Source organism: Lissotriton helveticus, chromosome 6 (genome assembly GCF_964261635.1).
Source record: "Lissotriton helveticus chromosome 6, aLisHel1.1, whole genome shotgun sequence".
Classification (NCBI taxonomy): domain Eukaryota; kingdom Metazoa; phylum Chordata; class Amphibia; order Caudata; family Salamandridae; genus Lissotriton; species Lissotriton helveticus.
The window spans coordinates 39,279,258-39,302,299 of NC_136067.1; the positions used below are offsets into that span (position 1 = coordinate 39,279,258).

The 23,042-nt window shown below is 51.8% G+C and overlaps 1 protein-coding gene and 1 long non-coding RNA gene across 2 annotated transcripts in view; one reads left to right on the forward strand and one right to left on the reverse strand.

The window, feature by feature from the left end:
- KIF6 (kinesin family member 6) overlaps positions 1-23,042 on the forward strand; it is a 1,617,941-nt gene that overhangs the window by 1,571,506 nt on the left and 23,393 nt on the right. Inside the window, exon 21 of the mRNA XM_078647330.1 lies at positions 14,671-14,777. Coding sequence (XP_078503456.1) covers positions 14,671-14,777 — 107 coding nt within the window. The remainder of the gene's footprint in view (positions 1-14,670; positions 14,778-23,042) is intronic.
- LOC144762170 (uncharacterized) overlaps positions 21,306-23,042 on the reverse strand; it is a 46,243-nt gene continuing 44,506 nt past the window's right edge. The window contains exon 2 of the long non-coding RNA XR_013596060.1: positions 21,306-21,745. This is a non-coding gene — a long non-coding RNA (uncharacterized LOC144762170). The remainder of the gene's footprint in view (positions 21,746-23,042) is intronic.

The following is a 23,042-nucleotide window of genomic DNA, read 5'->3' on the forward strand; positions in this document are numbered from 1 at the left end:
AAACGTGCTTTGCCCCGTCCGATCGGCAGATAACTCGGAGAGCCTGTGTCGGATGGCCTGCGTCCCCTTCGAATGGGGAGGAGTGTCCGGCATGCTGAAAGTAACTGTCCGCGACGATGCCCCCGTGGACTGCCTCCTGGGGAACGATCTCGAGAGCTCCCCGTGGGCAGCTGTTGAAAGAAGAGAGCATCTGGGGATGTTGGGTCTTCCGGACTGGGCGTGCGTGACCACCCGGTCCATGACCACCCGCACCATCCCTAGACCAGAGGAACCCGAATGGGCAGCACCTCCGCCCTCGATCGCTCCAGAAGAAGACTTCCTCCAGACCGACCACCCGGACCCCACCACAGAGGGGTCCACACAGCCCCCCGAGCTTCCCGACCTGGCTCAGTGGCGTCAAGAAGGGGGGCCCACCCAAGAACAATTCCGGCAGGAGCAAAAGACCTGCCCCTCCCTCGAGGGATTGCGACAGCAAGCGCTCGCCCAGGGCCAAGGAGACACCACCGGGGCCCACTGGGTTTATTGGGACAATGATCTCTTGTACAGCGAGCAGAGAATCGCAGAACTGGGGGCCGGGCGAGTGCTGGTGGTGCCCCTCCACTTCAGAGACTTCCTGTTGAACCTGGCCCATGATGTTCCCCTGGCTGGGCACCTGGGGCAAGACAAGACCTACCACCGCCTGGTGACTCACTTTTTTTGGCCCAAAATGAGAAATGACGTCTCCAACCACTGCCGGTCCTGCCCGACCTGCCAGGCCAGCGGGAAGAGCGGCCGCAAACTCAAGGCACCCCTGCAACCCTTCCCCGTGGTGACCACCCTGTTCGAAAGGGTGGGAATAGACATTGTGGGGCCCCTGGACCCCCGAACAGCCCAGGGGCATCGCTTCATCCTAGTCCTGGTGGACCACGCTACCCGCTATCCTGAGGCGGTCCCCCTTCGTACTATAACAGCCCCGGTAGTGGGTCGAGCCTTAATGGGGATCTTCTCTCGAGTGGTCAGCGACAGGGGTACGAACTTTATTTCAAAGTATATGAAATCCCTCTGGCAGCAGTGCGGGGTCACTTACCGATTCACAACACCCTATCACCCCCAGGGGAACGGACTGGTCGAGCGGTTCAACCGCACCCTCAAGGGGATGATCATGGGGTTGGAAGAACCCCTACGCCGCCAGTGGGACGTGCTACTACCGTGCCTCCTCTTCGCCTACCGAGAAGTCCCCCAGAAGTCCCTCGGCTTCAGACCCTTCGAACTCCTGTACGGACACCCCGTTCGCGGGCCTCTCAGCCTAGTGAAGGAGGAATGGGAAATGGCCCCCCTAAAAACCCCTCCAGACGTCTACAAGTACCTCCTGACCCTCCGCAATCAGACCCGGAAATTCCGGGAGATCGCCAAAGCCAATCTTGAGGCCAGTCAAGAGGACATGAAGAAGTGGTACGATCAACATGCCTCCTCCATCGAGTTTGAACCGGGTCAGCAGGTATGGGTGATGTCCCCCATCGAACCGTGTGCCTTGCAGGACAAATGGACAGGGCCCTTCAAGGTGATCGAGCGCAAGAGTCCCGTCACCTATCTCATCGACCTGGAGTCCCCCCGGAACCCCCTCCGGGTTCTCCACGCCAACAGACTCAAACCCCACTTCGTGCGCTCAGAGCTCAGCCTGCTGATGGCTACCGACAGTGGCGCAGAAGGAGACTCCGAGCCCCTCCCTGACCTACTGAGGACCCGGGAAAGAGATGGTTCGGTGGACGGGGTCCGACTCTCCGAGGCCCTGACCCCAGAGCAGCGTCAAGATTGCCGGGCCCTCCTGCTGCCGTTCGCAAACCTGTTCTCCCTCGCACCCGGAGTCACCTCCTGGTGCCTGCACGACGTGGACACGGGGGACAGTCCTCCTGTCCGACACCGGGCGTACCGAGTACCGGATCGGGAACGTACATGCATCCAAGAAGAAGTCTCCAAGATGCTCGCCCTCGGGGTCATCGAACCTTCGGACAGTCCCTGGGCCAGCCCGGTCGTCCTGGTCCCCAAGGCCGCGGCCCCGGGCACTACACCGGAACTCCGATTCTGCATCGACTATCGGGGTCTGAACGCGGTCACCCGAACCGACGCTCACCCTATCCCCCGAGCAGATGAACTAGTCGACCGCATGGGGGCCGCCCGCTACCTAAGCATCTTCGACCTGACAGCGGGCTACTGGCAGATCGGTCTCACCCCCAGGGCCCAAGAACGTTCCGCTTTCTCCACCCCGGACGGGCACTACCATTTCAGAGTGATGCCCTTCGGCATGAAGAACGCTCCAGCCACTTTTCAAAGACTGGTGAACCAGGTATTGGCGGGCCTCGAAGAATTCAGCGCCGCCTACCTGGACGACATAGCGGTATACAGCCGCCGCTGGACAGACCACCTCCATCACCTCAGAGAGGTCCTGCAGGCCCTCCAACAGGCCGGCCTCACCATAAAGGCCAGCAAGTGCCAAATCGGCCAGGGGTCCGTGACCTACCTCGGACACCAAGTGGGGAGCGGTCTGGTGGCCCCCCTCCAACTCAAGGTAGCCGCCATCCAGTCCTGGCAACCCCCCGAAACACAAACCGAGGTCCGAGCCTTCCTGGGGCTCACCGGATACTACCGGCGGTTTGTGAGGGACTATGGCAGCATTGTGGGGCCCCTCACGGAACTCACGTCTAAGAACCACCCAAAAAGAGTCAACTGGACTCCCGACTGTCAAGCGGCCTTCGAGACGCTGAAGGCCGCCATGTGCACCGCTCCTGTGCTCCAGGCCCCCGACTACAGCCGCGAGTTCATCGTGCAGACCGATGCCTCCGACCATGGTATTGGGGCCGTCCTCTCCCAACTGAACCCCGAAGGAGTGGACCAACCAGTGGCTTTCATCAGCAGACGCCTACTGCCCCGAGAACAGCGCTGGCGCACCATTGAGCGAGAGGCCTTCGCAGTGGTATGGGCCCTCAAGAAGCTCCGGCCATACCTCTTCGGGACCCATTTCCGGGTACAGACAGATCATCGGCCCCTGCAATGGCTCATGCAGATGCGGGGGGAGAACCCCAAACTATTGCGATGGTCCATCTCCCTGCAGGGGATGGACTTCACTGTGGAGCATCGCCCTGGTCAAGACCACGCCAACGCGGATGGCCTGTCCCGCTTTTTCCGCCTCGACGAGGAAAGTCCCCAAGAAGATGGGTGACTCTCCCCGCCTTCAGCTGGGGGGGACGCATGTTGGACAGGCCCCAGGAAGGGCTCGCTCCCTCCCCGCAGGACAGGGCCCGGGTCCCGGCCTTCCAGGTACTACCAACAGAACAAACCCGCAACCCGTCCCCCATGGGACCCCTGCTCCCGGATGTCCCTGTGTCACGGGCCCGGGCCACCGTCAGCACCATTGCCCGGCCCAGCCGCCATCTTGGACACGGCACCACGCGGCCGCGCGGCCTCAGCCTGACCCCGACCCTGGGCCTGGCCAGGCCCCGACATCCCGGCACCACCATCCACCCAGGAGGTGAACGGACCACTTGGCAGGTCAATGGGAGTAAGAAGTGTCGATGGCTCTCCCCCGCCAGGTGCCGATCACCCCAGCCTCCTCGGGCGCTGGCTCCACCCCCCTGCTAGGTGTCTGGACTCCGTCATCCCAGACCTCCCGACCTCCAAGAGCGAGGGTCCGGACATCAAAGGGCGCCAGACCTATAACTGAGGCAGCCCCAGGACAGGAAGGCAGTTGTATCCTGGAGTCGAGAGACACCGCGACAAACTCATCCTTGAAGGACTGCTGGGGCTGCCGCAGCCCTGCCTTGTGAACTATTGTCCTGCCTGCTGGCGCTGCCGCGGCCCTCTGCAACCTTCATCCTCGTGGGACCTGCTGGCGCTGCCGCGGCCCTCTGCAACCTTCATCCTCGTGGGACCTGCTGGCGCTGCCGCGGCCCTCTGCAACCTTCATCCTCGTGGGACCTGCTGGCGCTGCTGCGGCCCGTTGTAACCCCCATCCTCGTGGGACCTGCTGGCGCTGCCGCGGCCCGTCGTGACCTTCATCCTCGTTGGGACCTGCTGGCGCTGCCGCGGCCCGTTGCCACCTACGACCTCTCCGGGACCTGCTGGCGCTGCCGCGGTCTGACCCGTCCGAACACCGAGCTCGAGGATTGTGAGCTACCACCATTACACCTCAGTACCTGTGGGTACCAAGACTGTCCCGCTACCCCCTTCCCCTACTAGAGACTAGAATTGAGAGGATCATCGCATCCTAATCGCCTTGTATCGTACCACCCTACTCCAAGACTTGCCTATAAAAGGTGTTACCCTGATCTTCGTGTGGTGTCCATCTGTGGGGGGGAAGTTACCTGTCTGTGCGATCGCTAGAGACGGTCCTCACTGGAGGCCTCTCCCTTATGCTCGGCCGACCCTCCAGGTCCCCGTCTAACAAGCTCCTTTTCATCTGAGCGGTTCTGGACATGACACAGTTTCGGGTCTATCCTCCCGAACAGCGAGTCCGGGATATTCGGGCTACGATTCCAATCTTTCAGTCTTTGTCCCGGGTTTTTGTCAGGATGACCCTCCGGCTACTGGGCCTGATGGCCTCCTGCATACTGCTGGTGGATCATGCCAGATGGCATATATTGGATCTGCAGTGTGGCCTGAAGTTCCAGTGGGCACAGCATAAGGGGAACCTGTCCGATTGCGTCCAGATCTCGGAGGGCTCTGCACGCCAACTGCAGTGGTGGCTCACAAACCAGGATTGGGTCAACAGCAGATCCCTCTCCCTTCCTCAACCAGAGTGACAGTGGTGACCGATGCATTACTTCTGGGATGGGGTGGCCACGTGGTGGATGCGGAGATCAGTGGCCTCTGGTCTCCGGCTTAGTCCGGGCTCCATATCAACCTTCTGGAGCTTCTGGCGATTTATCTTGCACTCAAAGCATTTCTTCCCTCTGTCCGGGGAAGTGTAGTGGAGGTGTTCACGGACAACACCACCCCCATGTGGTACTGCAACAAACAGGGCAGGTGGGGTCGCGGACCCTATGTCAATAGGCTCTCCGTCTGTGGACATGGCTGGAACATCAAGGCATATTCCTGGTGGTTCATGTTAGAAATGGGATCCCTGGCTGGCCAGGGCTTTCGCCAAAGTCAGTCAGAGACCACCACTCCTAAGTCAGGGCAAGGGAGTTACTTGCCAAGATAACCCCTGCTCACCCTCTAGGTAACGTGGCGCGAGCAGCAAGGCTAAACTTGGAGGCAATGTGACTTAAGTAGTTGCGCACGCACCCCAGCAACAACACCCAGGCCCACCACAAAGGAAACTCCACACAAGGTTATATGTAAAAATAGCCTTTGTATTACACCAAAACACATTAGATAAAACACACACTTTACAATGTGCCAACAGACACGGGCAGAGTTTACAGGGGATATTTACAAGACCGGGCCACCTGGACCACTGTCAGGAATCAGCACTTTTAGAGGTAACACTTAGAACATAGAATCATAATCACTGTAGCACAAAATATAACATAAAGCACACAACCAGTAACCAGTAACAGGACCTCCCTAGCACCACCTGTACTAGGAAGAAAAACAACCACCTAAGTATCACAATACCTGTAGGGGTATAAGCACATAACACATGATGCATAACATACATTCAGAGGTGTAAGGAACAAGGCACATGATGCATAGACAACACATTCAGAGGTGCAGCAAAAGAACAACTGCGCTAAACTCACAGAAGTCACCACCTGTGACTGTCCATAGGCCAACTGGCCTTGTGGGGCTAGGACGCCCTGTGTCCTAATGTCAGGGGCCTAAACGTGGCAGTTGCCCACAAAGTGCTGGGCAACTGGAAAGCAATGCTGGTGGGTGCAACGTTGGAGCCTCTCAGGCTCTGCACAAAGCACTTGTTTCCCCCTGGAGCCTCGCTGGGCTCTTCACGCAACCAAATGTCCCCTCTGAGCCTCTCAGGGCTCTAAATACAAAGGAGTGGCTGCCACTGAGCCTCTCGGGACTCGCAAACAAATATGGCACCTTGAGCCTCCCTGGGCTCGTAGAAATCAATGTGCCCCCTCGAGCCTTCTCTGGGCTTGCAATACACCAATTCGGGGTCGTTGGAGTCCCTCACGGGGGACTCAGAAACAATTGACTATGCCCCAAGAGCCTCATGGGCTCTAAACAGATTGTCCTCGCATCGTAGGAGCAGCCCGCTGCCTTTGGGGCTACTCTAGGGATGTGCCTGGACCCCCACGGGGCCTTCAATGAGCAAGGGGCCGCCAAAAGTGAGAAGGGTACGACTGGAAGGGGGCGGGCAACGGCAATGTGCCCCGACGCACCCCTCCTTGGACAGGAACCCCGGCCCCACTCACCGGTCTCTGGCTTCGCGCTGAGTCACTGCTGGGGTAATCCTCCACGCCGGGGAGCTCCACTCTGCTCCCGGTCTTGGGCTCCGGGGCTCTCCCTAGGTCCCGGGAGCCCTGTGAAGGCTGGCGCCGCTCTCCCTCTTCACGCACCGGATCCCGGGGTCGGCTCCCGGCAGCTTCCGGCTTCATCTGTCCTGTCCCGGGCCGGCAGCCAATCAGAGCGCGGCCCGGGGAATGAGGTCACGGGATGTCCTGCAGTCCCGCCCCCGGCCTGCCTGACTTCCTGGTCGCCGGCCGGCGGCAATGTTCGGTTTGTCCCGGGCTGCGGCGGTGATGCGGGGGGACACACGAGGGGTAGGCTCCCTCCCGAATTTAAATATAAAGCGAGGTGACACTCGCTACAAATGGAAATCCGCGGCAATTTGAGGCAAACGCCGGGTGGGCACCGGCTTGGAGCACCAAGCGCTCCCAAGCACTTAGCAGCACAGGAAAAGCGCCCCCAGGCGCTATGGGGACAAAATAAAGCGCTCCTTGCGCTATAAAGGTGACCACAGCGCTCCCAAGCGCCAGCAGGCTGCAGTTGTCCCAAAAGTCCAGGGACAAGGTAGAGAAATGCAGAAAGGAAGATAGGGGGGCAAGGCTGGGCCCAGAGCCAGCTCACTGGGTCTCCAGGCAGGGAGACAGTCCAAGTGGCGGTCCTCTGGCCCAGCAACAGCAGCAGCCCCCTCAGGATTCTGGCAGAGAACAAATTGTAAGGGGACACAGCCCCTTCTTATACTAAGAAAACCTTTGTCTGTAGGTGCCGGGTGGGGGAGAAACCAGTCGCAGCTGGTTTTGGAGCACCCTTGATGGCCCAACAACCCCTTTCATTCACTGGGGAGGCTAGGGTCGTTAGACGCACCACAGGGGGGCGGAGCCAGCATTGTGTGGGAAAAGCCCAGCCCCATCAGGAACCAGGTGCAGCCCTCCCACACACCACTCATGCTGATCTCTCCACTCCCTCCTGGGCAGACCCATCCAGACTTCCTGGAGCCAGGCTTGCCAGCCAGCTCCAGCCAATCACGCTCCAGCACCCTCACTGCACACACACATCAATGTCTAGAAGTGGCACTTCCCCACTAGACACATACAAGCCGCACATACCATCGCGCAGCATTCACTCTCACGAGTTCACACATACCAAACTCGAGCCTGCACTCCCCACACATCAGGAACTAACATGGACACACACATTCCCCATGCATTCCTATGGGAGGGCAGGCCAGCCATACTACACGCACGCACTTTTACTCTGGGACACAGGGAAAAGTGAGCAGAGACCCAAAAATCACTACCACCAATCCACAAGTACCAGCAAAAAGTTTAGGGGTGAACCTGCCAGAAGGGCCAAGTCCAACAGTTCAACACCTGGCAGGTTCTCTGAATGCCAGGGCCGACAAACTCAGCCGTCGGTGGATGATGGATCACGAATTGCGTCTTCACAGGTGGTGCAAGGTCTCTTTCAACAGTGGGGAGAGCCTTGGTTAGATCTATTCGCCACCGAAGAGAACGCGCAATGTCAGCAATTCTGCGCGTTGGAATTTCCAAAGCGGCACTCGCTACGTGGCGCTTTTCATCGTGAGTGGAGTTGCGGTCTTATATACGCCTTCCTCCTATACCACTTCTGCCAGGAGTGCTTAAGAAGATCAAGGGCGACCGGGCTCAAGTTATTTTTGTGACTCCGGATTGGGCATGAAGAGTCTGGTATCCCGAGCTGCTCAACATGGCCACCGGTCCTCCAATCCGACTGCCTCTTCGGGAGGATCTTCTGCCGTAGCAGTAGGGGACGGTTCTCCACCCGAACCTGTCTAGCCTCCACCTCCTTGCGAGGAGTTTGAGCGGCGGCAGTTGACGTCATTTGACCTGCCTCCCGATGTCTGCGATGTTTTCTTGGCAGCCAGGTGTCCCTCCACTAAGACGATATATGCCTGCAGATGGAACAAATTTGTGGCATGGTGTACAGCAAAGGCTGTGGATCCCCTTTCCGCCCCTCTTTCTGAGGTTCTCTTGTTCCTCCTTTCTTTGGCCCAGCAGGGCTCTGCTCTGGGCACTCTTAGGGGCTACCTTTTGGCCATTTCAGCCTTCCTTAGGCTTCCTGATTAGCCTTCTCTTTTCAAGTCCCCTGTTGTAAATAGATTTCTTAAGGGCATTGCTCATCTTTTTCCTTCTGTACCCTACGTAATGCATCAGTGGGACTTGAACTTGGTTCTTACCTATCTTATGTGCGCTTCCTTTGAGCCACTACATAACAATACTCTCAGACTTCTCACTCTGAAAACTGCCTTTCTGGTGGCCATCCCCTCTGCGCGCAGGTTGAGTGAGCTACAAGCTCTTTCTTCCAAGCCTCCCTTTCTGGCTGTCCATCCGGACAAGGTCGTCCTTAGAACTAGACCTTCGTTTCTTCCCAAGGTGGTTACTTCTTTCCACATTGGCCAAAGCATCACTTTGCCCACCTTCTTTCCACCTCCGCATCCTTCAAAAGAGGAGGAGAGGCTCCACCATCTGGATCCAAAGCGTGCGCTTTCCTTCTACTTGGATCGCACCAAACTATTCCGGGTGGATGACCAGCTCTTTGTTGGTTGCATTGGCGCTAAGACAGGTTGGGTCGTGCACAAACAGACCATCTCCAGGTGGGTCGTTCTGTGCATCAAGGCCTGCTATTCTTTGGCAAAGAAGGAGCCTCCAGTGGGGCTACGCGCCCATTCGACCAGGGCAACAGCTGCTGCCACTGCTTTGGGATGAGGAGTCCCCCTAAATGACATCTATCAGGCAGCTACACGGGCATCGCTGCACATGTTCACCAAACACTACTGCCTGGACAGTCAAGTCCAGTGAGACGGCTTCTTTGGCCGTTCTATTCTCCAGGACTTTCTGGTGTGAGCTTGGTTCGCAGACCTTCCTCTGGGGTTGGTATTACTGGGGTATATATTCTAAGGTAAGGAATCTATAACTAACTGTTTCTTTCAGATGAACTAGTTACTTACCTTCGGTAATGATATATCTGTAAGAAACATAGGTTAGTTATAGATTCCTTACCGCCCCACCCATCCTCCCCGTTCTGCGAACTGATTTCTAGGGTTAATGATTTCCTTTCAGGGCCCTATTTTTGTGCACCAGTGGTCAGTGTCTTGCATGGCTCTGCGCTGCTCGCATGGAAAGTCATGTACAGAACTGACGTCAGTGTGCGAGGTCGGTGTCTGTGTAGCTACCGCAACATCATCCTGACAACCATGACACCGACGACGAACCCGAAGATGACCGACCCCACCTTTTGACGTGCAGGGGTACTGCTGACGAAAAACTTTCCGGATCCAGTCTAACGCCTGAGGGTAATTCTAAGGAAAGGAATCTATAACTAACCTATGTTTCTTACAGATATATCGTCACCGAAGGTAAGTAACTTGTTCATTTACACCACTCACATTTGTTACTAAAATATATTTTTACCAGAAGCAAACAGTGTTCTGGCAAGGTACATGTTTTTGCCTTGTAGGAAAAGCTTATTTTCATATAGATATAAGTCACCCCTAGAGTGTGCCTTGTAAGCGGATAGTGTGACGCTAGTATCTAAACATAGGTCATTACATACTGGGGTAAGTGTGCCTTCAAAGTGGAATAATGCTCAATAGCTATTTCACTGTGGAGGCCTGGCTAGGCATTTTCATAATGGGTCTAGTTGGGATTGAAATCTTTATTTTCCACCTCTGCTTTGGAAAGTGCTAGTACTTTAAGCGGCCTGAGCCAGAACTACCTTAAAACCAGTTCTGCCATTCATCACACCCGCCTGGCAGGAAGAATTAAAGATGGTGGCTCAGAGGATAGTGGCTTACCTCTGGGCCTATGCAAGGCCTATGGGTGTTAACTGCTGACTACTTAGGATTCACTATCTGGACGTGGATATGAACAATTGGTGAAACAAGTGGCACTTTCACCACTACCTGTTTGGGAAACATCCTTTACGACACGACTTTTACCACGCAGTGCCTTTACAACGCAGGTTTTACAACGAAAGTCATTACAACGAATTGCACTGGGGGGCGCTCTAGGATAGGTAATAGTTTAATTTACTATCCAACACCTTCCCTACTATCCACGGGGACTGGAGTTGGAATAGTAAATTAAACTATTCACTATCCAGTACCCCCCAACGCAAGTCGTTGTAACGACTTGCGTTGAAAAACCTGTGTTGTAAAAGCATGCGTGGTAAAAGCATGCGTTGTAACAACGTACATCCACCTGTTTTGGCTCGGTGATGTCAGCGGGGAATTTTCTTTTCATCCTAATGACCCTCCTAGACAGTCAGACTCCAGCCACAGTAGGAAGAAAAATCAAATTTGACCCTGTCAGGTAGAGTAGTGGCCAAGAAGCTGAAGACACGCCTGCCTGATGGCTGCTGGGTCCTGTCATGTTCAAATTGGAGATCCTGTGTAATGTCACTCTAAGTCCAAAGGGATGTGCTGCAGAAGAAGGCGTGGTGGTGGCTGCAGGAAAATGGTAGCGGTTGGGTGGTAGATTTTCTCCAGTCGCTGTCTAGTACACAGGCTAAATCTGGCATATGCACTACCACCTCCTGAAAACATTCTTGGACCTGAGAAGACTCCATCTAAAGAAGGCGGCCCTGCTGGTAAAATGATCCAGACTTCTGACTCCTACTGGAACAAGAAGACTCTCACAAGGACTTGAGAACTCCTGAATTCTTCCGGCACACGGGGACTGGAGCTGCTCTCCATGGGCCAAGTGTTTGGACCCCTGTGTACCTGCTTCGGGGACCCAAAAAGCAGAAGGGAGTCCTGACTCCAAGAGGGCCCAGGTAACCAAAGAGAACTGGATCCTGCAGGAGACCTGGCTGGGGAGGGACCTGTTGCCCAGAAGTGCCCTGATGTGCGAGAGGCCAGACCACTGACCAGAGCAGCTTTCCCAGCAGTTGGAGACTGTTTGAAGGTAAAATAAATGACCGGGATAACCCATTTGGTGTATTCACCCTCCACTCCATCATGGTGAGCCTGAAATTGCACCAAGTGCCCGGTCCTCCGTAAACTGTTTTTATTTTCTAGAGTGCTTGACTTTTTAATGTCAATCAATCAATCAATCAATCAACCAATCAATGCATTTATAGAGCGTGCTACTCACTCGTGAGGGTCTCAAGGCGCTGAAGGGAGGGGGGAGGAGTCGCTAATGGAGGCACCTTCTGCCTTAAATGTTTTAAAATAGATCATATCTCTGGTTCCCCTTAGCCTATTGTAATAATCTTAGTGTATTTTTCCTTATTAACCATATTAAATTTTGCTTTATTTTTCTAAATAGGTTTGTGTGTAATTTACTTTAAGATTGTTGGTACTACTTGAATTTAGCACACACTTCTTTGGGATTGCCTGGTACTTGTGCTATCGCTACCAGGCGTTGAGCAGAGATTCTCTCAGAACTGTTTTAACCTAACTAGAGTAGGCTTGTTGAATTGGTAATGGTACCCCCTCCCAAATTTATAACCTAATTTCTGGCAATACAAACATGTTTTGTTTAAAATAATGAGTGTATAGAAAACAAGGTAAGTGTGATAGAAGTTTTGGAAAACAAACTTAACCAAATGATTTTTAGAAAAACAATTTTAACACAAAGAAAAAACAATTATAGTCCATGTCTCATACTCAGGATTTACTGATAGTTTTACTACTACTGAAGGTGATGTCTTCTAAAAAGGAACAACTTAAAACAGAATTTTTTAAGGGCTTGTGCTGAGCATATGATGGGTAAATGCTGAAAGTAGCCTTTCGAGGCGAGGCGCGCCTCTGCTGGGCAGTATATCCTGGGATTGCTACCTGAGTTTGTTGGTGACCGCACAATCTGTGGATAGTTTGCCTCTCAGCCCCAATAGATTCCTGTTGTGAGGCTCCCGTCTCCATATGCCTCCGCCACAGAGAGTCTTCACAGGCGGGTCCCTTTCTTCAAGTCTGGCTTGTAGCACCAGCTGATCACCTGGTGGTCGCTGCAGAGTGACTGAAGTAAATCACCTGCAATAACCCTGGCAAAGTCTGCCCATGCCATGAACTGGATGTTTGAGGGGCCGGCTTCCTCCTCTGTGGTGACAGCCTCGAGTTGATCCGGCTAGTTTTTCATTTATTTACTTATTTGTTTATTTATTGAAGTTTTGTATAGCGCTAGCTGGACCCGGGGGTTATCAGAGCGCTTCACAGCAAATACAGATGAAGCAACAATGGAAAATAAAGACAGAACAACAGGAATCAGGAACGCAAGCAGGAAATAGAGTCTGTACAACAACAACTTGAGCGCCATATGGGACGGAGATCAGGAGCGAATCATCCGGCTCTGGGTTCAAAGAGATAGCTGACTTTCATCGTCAGGCGTGGGGTTCTCGTTAAGCACCGGAGCGCTCAAGGAAGAGGGCTTTGAGTAGCGATTTGAATTGCGGGAAGGAGGCGGTCATTCTGATATACATACAGCACATCTCCCCTGTTTGCGCTGGATGCACCTTGTAAAAGGTGCTCCTGGCGCAAACAAGGAAAATGTTCTGTATTAGATGAATGTGCTGCCCCCAGGGCAGGTGCGAACTCATGCTGCCCCTAGGAAGCGCATTCATATTTGGATGAAAAATTGAGCCAATGACTGCATCCACCTGCAAGGCTGCACCTTCCTGCAAGGGGATGTCTTGGGAGGGTCCATGTGTCCCACTTGCCCCCTCCAGAGGGCGCACTGGCAGGGCGCCACCATTTAGTTGGCACACTTTTAGTGTGCACCTGAGAGTTTCTTTGCGTCTGCGTTCCCGTATGTAATACAGTGCGGACGCAGAGGCAAAGGGATTCCGTTATTTGCATGGGACCACGCTCCCCTGTAGGGCACGCCCTCTGGTGCTTTATGTGCACCAGCGCTATCGGTATTACAGAGAAGGGGTTGCACAAGCATCTGTGGCCCCTTCTCTAATACCATAGTGCCCCGGGGGCACGCAAAGCGAATGCAAGCGCCTGTTGTGCCCCCAGGGCACTTCTGGAATACGGCCCCTGGTGCCTTAAGCAGAAGTTATGGAGTGGTCGGTTCCACCGGCTCCATTCTCCCAGCCACCCCTCAAAGGGCGGCCGGCAAGAGAAGCTGTCAGCACCCATTGTAGGAGTATGGCTGCAGTAAGGGCAACAGCTGTTTGATTCTTGTCCTTTTTCTAGGGTTGTGTTTTCTTGTACATTCACTCTTTCTTGGTGTATGTGGCCAACACTGCTGTCTCTTTGTCTTTATTCTTTTGTTTGCCCTTTCCTGTCTCCTGTCTGCTGCCCCCACAGTCCTTCAACCCCTGTTCCTGGTTCTCCACCCCCTGATGCAGAAGAGATATTCCTGCTGAACCCCAGGGCCTCAGGGCTAATGGCCAGGGCTAGCGTCACCTGACAGTCCTCGCCCTGGTCAGCAGCTTTCACGATGCACCAGTAAAGTCTCATTAAACTGGGCAGCTATTCTCAGTCCTTAATGTTTCATGTTTTGATTGACAGCCGTGGAGTTTCAGAGGCACACAGACCCCAGGGGTACAGAGCTTTGTCACCCTGACCCGAGCTGGCAGCCATGTTCCTGTCCATTTGTTCTTTTTAATTTTCCTCTTTGTCAGTTGTACCTGTATCGAGTGCTCCTATATGTTTCTTGTGCTGTTTTTAAGAGGGGAGCTGGGTGGGGGTCCCCGTTACTAGGCTAGGGAGCAGATTGGTAACTTTAACCCTTTCACTGCGACGGCTATTCCGCCGCAGTGCTAAGGGGCGGGGGGGCCGCGCGGCGTTCCCGCACTTGTGACAGAACCGCTCTGTCACGGGTGAGCTGTGCTTGTGACGGAACGGTTCAGTGACGGTCCCGCACGCTCAATAGAACGCTCAGTGCACGCGTGGAATTCGCGCGGCGAGCGGGCCGTGACGGAACGGTTCCGTCACAAGCGTGGGAGGGGTTAACCTTAGCCTGGTGCGACCACTCCGAGCTCAGAACTGGCTTCTGCCCTCTCTCTGTGTGTGTGTGTGGGGGGTGGGGGGGAGTCTTATCTGCCACCACCCTTCACTTCTCCCCCTCCTCTGGATCACAGATCACATTGTTACTCCTGACGTAGAAGGCAGGATGGCGGGAAGCTTGAGACCACTGAGTTAGCAAAATTATTTGCACCCTATTCTTTAAGAAATATGTCCCATGTGTAGTTGCGACTTCATGCAACATCGGATAATTAATATTAAAGGTAGCACACTGTTGTGACTGTATGAAATGATGAAAGGCAACGTGGACAGATTGAGATGGTTCTTCCCCTTTCTTCTAGGACCCCCAGGAGTGTGGGCTCTGGGATACCCCTGACGGGGGACACTCAGACAGATGCCGACATCATGGCCTTCGTGAAGGCGAGGCAAAGCCTGATGCAGCGGAAAGGTGAGAGCTCTACACTTCGCGACTCCCCAAGAAACTCTCTCGCTCCATTAAAAAAAAAAAAAATGTTGTTCAATTTACAAAGAGCTGACCCCAAGTACTATGTATAGGTAATTATTTCTAACCGCAGAATCCCCACCTAGGGGCACATGCATCATTGAAAATTGCATTCGCAAAAGGTGCGAATTCGCAAAATTCGCCCATTTGCAAATGCAATTTCATCATTTGGGATGCATCATCATTTTTTTACTTTTCGCAATTTAAGAATTCGGAAAATTGCGATTTCTTAAATTGCTATTGCATTTAAGGAATCTCATATTGAGATTCCTTAAATGCAATGCATCAAATTAAAAAAATTAGCAATTTCGCTAATAAGGGGAGCAAATTACCATGAAGTTGACCTTCATGGTAATTTGCGAAAACTTTGAAAAATGCACTAAAGTGCATTTTTCAAAGTTCCATTTTACACACACATGCCCTTGGGGCATGTGTGTGTGCAAGATGTACTTATAGGCAGATTTCAGGGGTGCAACAGGGTGTCCTTTTTGACACCCTGGCACCCTTGAAATTGCATTCTCAATTTGCGATTCTCTAATTGAGAATTGCAAATTGAGAATGTCTTCCCATTCATTCCTATGGGCCTCTAGGCCCATAGGAATGAATGGGGAGATATTCCTTAATTTCGATTCGCAGTTTGCACGTCGCAATTAAGGAATTTTAAGAAATCGCTATTTTTTTAACGATTTCTTCATGCATATCCTTTTGCAATTCCTTATTAGCGAATCCTTATTTTTTGCTAATATGGAATCGCAAATGGCATTGTTGATGCATGTGGGCCCTAGTGATTTTCCCCAGACGCCAGACTGGATCCAGAAGAGGTTCATAGTAACTCCCTCACGTGCCAGTAGGTGGCGTCATTTGTCTCTGTGTTGAATCCGCCCTGCTGGATGTGACATGGGGCCACTATATCTGCGCCACCCCTGCGCGCTGATGTGAGTTTCTTTCTGTTGTTCGTCTTCGCTGTTGGACGCGGAGCCTTATATTGTACCGGTGTGCAGATGGGCTCTTATTAGTATGGACTAGATGAGTCCTATATGTAGAACCAGAAGAAGGGTGGGTCGGCGAAGAATCTGCGGATTGATGGTCTCGACCAAAAAAGGTTACCTAAAGGAAGTAACTTATTCTTGTGAGTCAGACTTCTAACGGCGGGTTCTCACCTTGTGAATGTATGACAAAGCAACACCACCCCTCCCCCTGGTGGCAGTCTGTGGAATAAGTGGAATAACTCAAACCAGGAAATCCTGCAGGACAGATGGGGTGGAGTGCCCATCCCATAGGGCCTGTCTGTCCAGACAATGATACTTTGTGATCGTGGGAATGGATGCCCCGCAGCATCCTGGCAGATGTCCAGGACTAGACCATAGCCAGTCTGGCTCCTGGGGAAATTCACAAGATGAAGAATGTGCAGTTAGATGCAGTCTCTTCCAGAAAAGGCGTTACTGAAGGTAAGTAACTTGTTCTTCAGACCCCTGGGGAGTGGTGGCGCTCGTACAACGCAATCTTAGTTACACAAATTCCGCTTTTCAGGGTGCCACAATGTGGAGGTGGTACCCAAACATCTATCGTTCGACAGTCTTGGCGGGCCAGCTAGGGACTCGTAACAGATCATGGAGTAACCACCAAACTTTCTATGAATACTTGGGAGATATATTCAGGTCCTTCGGCTGTGGTGGTACTAATACAGCGCACTCTTTGGCACCTGGGATCAGTTTTTAATGGTTCACATTGGGAGCTGTATCCACAAAGCTATCATTCTGGGGTCTTGGTGTGTGGTGGGGGCTCATATGAGGCACAGGCAGATCTTGGAGTCACCCCCACACTAAAGCAGCTCGTTGCCCGGGATGCCCGACAGCATTAACCCCCAGATTCATCAAAGTGATGTTTTGCGAGTCCTTAATAGCGATTATTAAGGAATCGCTATTAAAGACTTGCAAAACGGGATGCATGTAGTAATCGCAAAATTCATAGCGATTTCTACATCTTCTTTATTTGCGATTCGCTAATTGCTAATCCCAAATAAGGAATGACTCCCCATTCATTCCTATGGGCCAAAGGCCCACAGGAATGAATGGGGAGTCTTTCCTTATTTGCGATTAGCAATTAGCGAATCGCAAATAAGGATGCGATATCAACGGTGCCAGGGTGTCCAAAGGACACCCTGTAGCACCCCTGAAATGGTGATTTACACTGGTGTTGCGCACACACATGTCCAAAGGACATGTGTGTGTGTAACATCCAACTTAGAAAAATGCACTAAAGTGCATTTTTCTAAGTTTTCGCTATTTACCACGAAGTTACACTTCGCGGTAAATAGCGGCCCAATATTGCGATTTCGCAATTTTTAAAAGGTTCATGAATAGCATTTAAGGAATCTCTAATTGACATTCCTTAAATGCGATCGCAATTTGAGAAATCGCAATTATTTGCGATTTTTCAAATTGCGAGTTCATGGATGAATCTCAAATGCCATTTTTGCGGGCGCAAACGGACGAATTTTGCGATTCGCACCGTTTGCGCTCGCAAAAATGCTTGATGAATCTACCTGTAAATGCTGCGGCGGGTCAGGCTCGTGACGTTGCCCGGTGTACATATGACTTTAAGCCGACTGAAAAATGCTAATGCGAGGGCACTATGCCAAAGATTCATTTTGAAGAACTTATTACACACCATAACCAAGGAACCATCCAGCGCAGAATATTACTCTCTACGCCCTGAGTAAGCCCCAGGCCGGATGACCGTGTAAAAGGGGCGAAACACGTGTTGGCTGTCACTCTTCTCTTAATCTGCGACTCAAAGCTGTGAAAACGAGTCACAAACAGTGAAAAATTAAAAATTAAAAACATTTATTTTGCACACCTTATATTGGAATTTACTCCAAGAAAAAGAAAACCTGTTAATCTTGTCCAGACATTGAATTGGAAGTACATATGACTTTAAGCAGCCTGCCTGCTCCCTGTGCTGAAGTGCTGATTGCTGCAGGCTGCCTGCTCCCTGTGCTCAAGTGCTGACTGCTGCAGGCTGCTTGCTCCCTGTGCTCAAGTGCTGACTGCTGCAGGCTGCCTGCTCCCTGTGCTCAAGTGCTGATGCTGCAGGCTGCCTGCTCCCTGTGCTCAAGTGCTGACTGCTGCAGGCTGCCTGCTCCCTGTGCTCAAGTGCTGACTGCTGCAGCCTGCCTGCTCCCTGTGCTCAGGTGCTGACTGCTGCAGGCTGCCTGCTCCCTGTGCTCAAGTGCTGACTGCTGCAGGCTGCCTGCTCCCTGTGCTCAAGTGCTGACTGCTGCAGCCTGCCTGCTCCCTGTGCTCAGGTGCTGATGCTGCAGGCTGCCTGCTCCCTGTGCTCAGGTGCTGATGCTGCAGGCTGCCTGCTCCCTGTGCTCGAGTGCTGATGCTGGAGCCTGCCTGCTCCCTGTGCTCGAGTGCTGATGCTGGAGGCTGCCTGCCCTGTGCTCAGGTGCTGATGCTGCAGGCTGCCTGCTCCCTGTGCTCAGGTGCTGATGCTGCAGGCTGCCTGCTCCCTGTGCTCGAGTGCTGATGCTGGAGCCTGCCTGCTCCCTGTGCTCGAGTGCTGATGCTGGAGGCTGCCTGCCCTGTGCTCAGGTGCTGATGCTGCAGGCTGCCTGCTCCCTGTGCTCAGGTGCTGATGCTGCAGGCTGCCTGCTCCCTGTGCTCAGGTGCTGATGCTGCAGCTGCCTGCTCCCTGTGCTCGAGTGCTGATGCTGCAAGCTGCCTGCTCCCTGTGCTCGAGTGCTGATGCTGCAGCGCCTCTCTTCATGAACCCTAAGGTTACAGGGTCAGTACCCCGGGTACCGAAGGAGAAGCCAGGGCCAGCAGGTAGTCACTTATTGACAATCCCTTTACAGCCTTCATTACATCAAGCATCTCAAGGACAGTACCAGGGTACCCAGTGCTTTAATTGGAAAAAAATAAGTGCACGTACTCATCAATTTAAGCAGTGAATGGAGGGGCAATTGTGGGCGGGGCTAGAGGCGGAGCTTGGAGGCAGGCATTTAATGGGAGCCACATTTTTTTTTTTTTTTTTTTTGCAGAGTTTTATATAGCGCGAACTAGAACCGAACTGAATCAGTTATCAGAGCGCTTTACATAGCACCAGTTACGTTACACGAGACACTCATTTTTTTTTTAGGCACGGAGAGATTAAGTGATTTGCCCAGAATCACAGGGGGGTTTTGGCGTCGTTACCGAGGCTCGAACCCAGATTCCCAGGTCCGAGGTCGAGCGCCTTAGCCGTTAGGCCAACCCCTCTCCCCATTTTCTTAGTGCCAATTGTGCTTGATAATACAGAAATATTTCTGCTATCTGTAGAGTATTTGGTTTTTCCTCCAATGTGCAAAAGGATATATTTATTATTGTGGGAATGTCATACCAATGCAGATTGTTTCTGAGCCTAGGCACATATGAAACATAAAAGTGATTTGCCCAGAATCACAGGATGTTGAGCTGAAGCTGGGACTTATTAGGCAGCTCTGACCCTAACATCCTCACAATTTTCCTATCTGGGAAAGATGCCTCACAGCCTATGCAAACATAACAACCCCCCGCCCCCCTCACCACCAAGGCCTGAAAGACACTGGAGCAAAGGTGCTAACAACAGGCACACAGTAAAGCCAATTCACTAACTCTCCCCCTCCAGCAAACTATCGCTTCAGGGCGCTAGCCTGGACAAGCAGCGGCTCCATTCGTAGGTGTACACTGCCCCTCCCTCCTTCTCTTTTTCAGCAGCAGCTGAGCAAAGCACTTTCTGCGCAGCACAGCCCCCAATGCCATCGAGTCTCTTGCCTGACTTTCCCCTAAGAGTACAGGTACTGTCCTTGGCGAAGGAAAAGTGCCAGTACTCAAAGGGAGAAAAATAAAAAGTGCCGGTACTCCGTACCGGTGAGTACCGGCCCATCTAAAGCACTGAGGGTACCGAAGGGGAAGCCAGGGTTAACAGATGGTCACTTTATCATAACCCCCTTACAGTGCGTTACACCAGGGGTGGTGCTTTCATGACCCCCAGCATCACAGGCTCAGTACCCGGGGTACCGAAGGAAGAGCCAGGCTTAGCAGATGCTGACTTTTGAGATTGGAAAGCCCCAGCGTCCGCCTCTGCGAGCATGAAGGTGGAGGCATTCCCTGCACCCCCTGAGGCTGGAGGTCTGTGTCTCCGGGCCTCTTCTACCTGTAGCTCACTAAACAGTATTCAGTCTAGCTTTCAACTGATTTGTGTTTCTCTTCCGGGGTATGAGGGCCATGGATGCTAGCCACTTCCGGTACATAGAGTCTGCGGTGTAAACACTCATCCCTCAGGCTGCCTACTTTAGATTTCTTTGGCATGTTCGGGATAAAGGACTTTGCTCTGAAGAAGCATCTGAGCTGTAGGATTAAGCAGACCTTTTCTGTGTGCGTTTCCTTCTCCTCACTTCACAGTGACGCAGAAAGCGATATAACTGTAGATGCAGGGGCGGCTGGTGACATTTGAAAGTGGTAGGCCATAAACTAATTTGCATATTGCAGCGAGCGAGCGCAGCGAGCGAGCCCGAACCACCTTGCATCCATCCATACATCATTCATGCATCCACCCACCCACCCATCCTGCATCCATACATCATTCATTCATGCATCCACCCATCCATCCATCATGCATCCACCCATCATGCATGCATCCATGCATCCATCCATACATCATTCATGCATCCACCCATCCATCCACCCACCCTGCATCCATACATCATTCATTCATGCATCCACCCATCCACCCATCCTGCATCCATACATCATTCATTCATGCATCCACCCACCCATCCATCATTCATGCATCCACCCATCCACCCACCCACCCTGCATCCATACATCATTCATTCATGCATCCACCCATCCAGCATCCATACATCATTCATTCATGCATCCACCCATCCATCATTCATGCATCCACCCATCCACCCACCCATCCTGCATCCATACATCATCCATTCATGCATCCACCCATCCACCCACCCACCCTGCATCCATACATCATTCATTCATGCATCCACCCATCATGCATCCACCCATCATGCATGCATCCATCCATACATCATTCATTCATCCACCCATCCATCATGCATCCACCCATCATGCATGCATCCATCCATACATCATCCATGCATCCACCCATCCATGCATCCACCCATCCTGCATCCATACATCATTCATTCATCATGCATTCATGCATCCACCCATCCATCCACCCATCCATCCACCCACCCATCCATCCTGCATCCATCATTCATGCATCCATCCACCCATCATGCATGCATCCATCCATGCACCCATCCATCCACCCACCCATCCACCCACCCAACAATCATTAATGCACCCATCCATCCATCATTCATGTATTTTTATGACCATATAACTTGCGCACAGCTTGTCAGTGTTCAATACCAGTCTCGAACCTTGTACTCCAGCACCAATGATACATGATTAATATTAATTGTTTTTAAAAGATGTATTTATTCGACACCAATTTTACACCTTAGTCGGAACATCATATTTATTTGTTTTTTAAAACATCTATTTATTTACCACCAAAGTCATGTATACATTTTATGGCTCGATAAGAGGCTAATGGCAATACTACAACAAGGGTATAGGGCAAAAGAATGACTGCACTACAACCACTATCTCCTGGTCTGGTTATGTTTGTGGGTGCCAGAAACCTGAAGCCATATACCCCTAGGCTTCCAAAGTAAATGCCAAAAGGCACTTTTTACAATACACCACAATGGTTCAGCACAGCATACAAAATACAGTAAAAGTATAGATCAAATTAATGATATCAGTAGGCCATAGAGTTTTCTTTTCTTGCTTTTATTCCAAAAGATCTTCACATACAAGTAGCCAACGCGTTTCGTCCGAAGGACTTCTTCAGGGCTACAACAAACAAATATACAAAATATACATATTATACAAAACTATATTACAATTAAAAACAGAATTTTTCATAAATCATGAGTACAAAAGCATGATGTACCTGTTACATAGTTTATAAACAAGATTGGCCTATTGACAAGATTCATGAATCATTTTCTCTTACTAAACAAAATAACCATACATTCTATATTACGCAAGGGCATGAGATGTGATAGTATGCAAACTAATGATTTTCCTACGAGATTTCATGTTTAGTTAAACAAGAAACTTATGCTTGAGAAAAGGAGAAAAAGAGAAAAAGAGATTTTAAACTATATCCAAGGTTTGGTCATGACAAGAAATGGACACATGACCATGTCTTACCGAAAGTTATCAAAGAGTAGATCATGGATTGATCATTCCAAGGCTTTATCTCGAGGCATTTCTTCAAATATTAAGTGGCAAGGATAGCCTATGGTGGAAAAGGATTGAATAAGTGACTCGACCTGACCTGGTCAGAGCCGGTCGCTCCTCCCGCTGCCACTGCCTTCCTGAGCTAAGTACTGACCCAGCATTTTGTGCCTGCATTGATTTATTCGTGTCTTCGTGCCCCCGTATATGGAGTGGTCCTGAGCTAAGTACTGACCCAGCATTTTGTGCCTGCATTGATTTATTCGTGTCTTCGTGCCCCCGTATATGGAGTGGTCCTGAGCTAAGTACTGACCCAGCATTTTGTGCCTGCATTGATTTATTTGTGTCTTTGTGCCCCCGTATATGTAGTGGTGTTTGAGCCTTCATATTGTGCATATTGTGCCTGTAGTGATTTTAATAGTGCCTCCGTGCCCCTGTATTTATTTACTGTGCCTCCTGCCTCCATTTGTTTGGGTTTCGATTCTTCCTCCATTCCTGACGCTGCTCCGGCCCCACCCCCGCTTCCTCCAGCTTCACTGATCCCCTCCCCACTCGCCACCCCGCTCCCGCCTCCCAGCTGCCCCTCCCTCCTACTGGAACCAAAAGAAGAAGTCCGCAGAACGGGGAGCTGTGACTCGACCTGACCTGGTCAAACCCGGTCGCTCCTCCCGCTGCCACTGCCTTCCTGAGCTAAGTACTGACCCAGCATTTTGTGCCTGCATTGATTTAATCGTGTCTTCGTGCCCCCGTATATGGAGTGGTGTCTGAGCCTTCATATTGTGCATATTGTGCCTGTAGTGATTTTAATAGTGCCTCCGTGCCCCTGTATTTATTTACTGTGCCTCCTGCCTCCATTTGTTTGGGTTTCGATTCTTCCTCCATTCCTGACGCTGCTCCGGCCCCACCC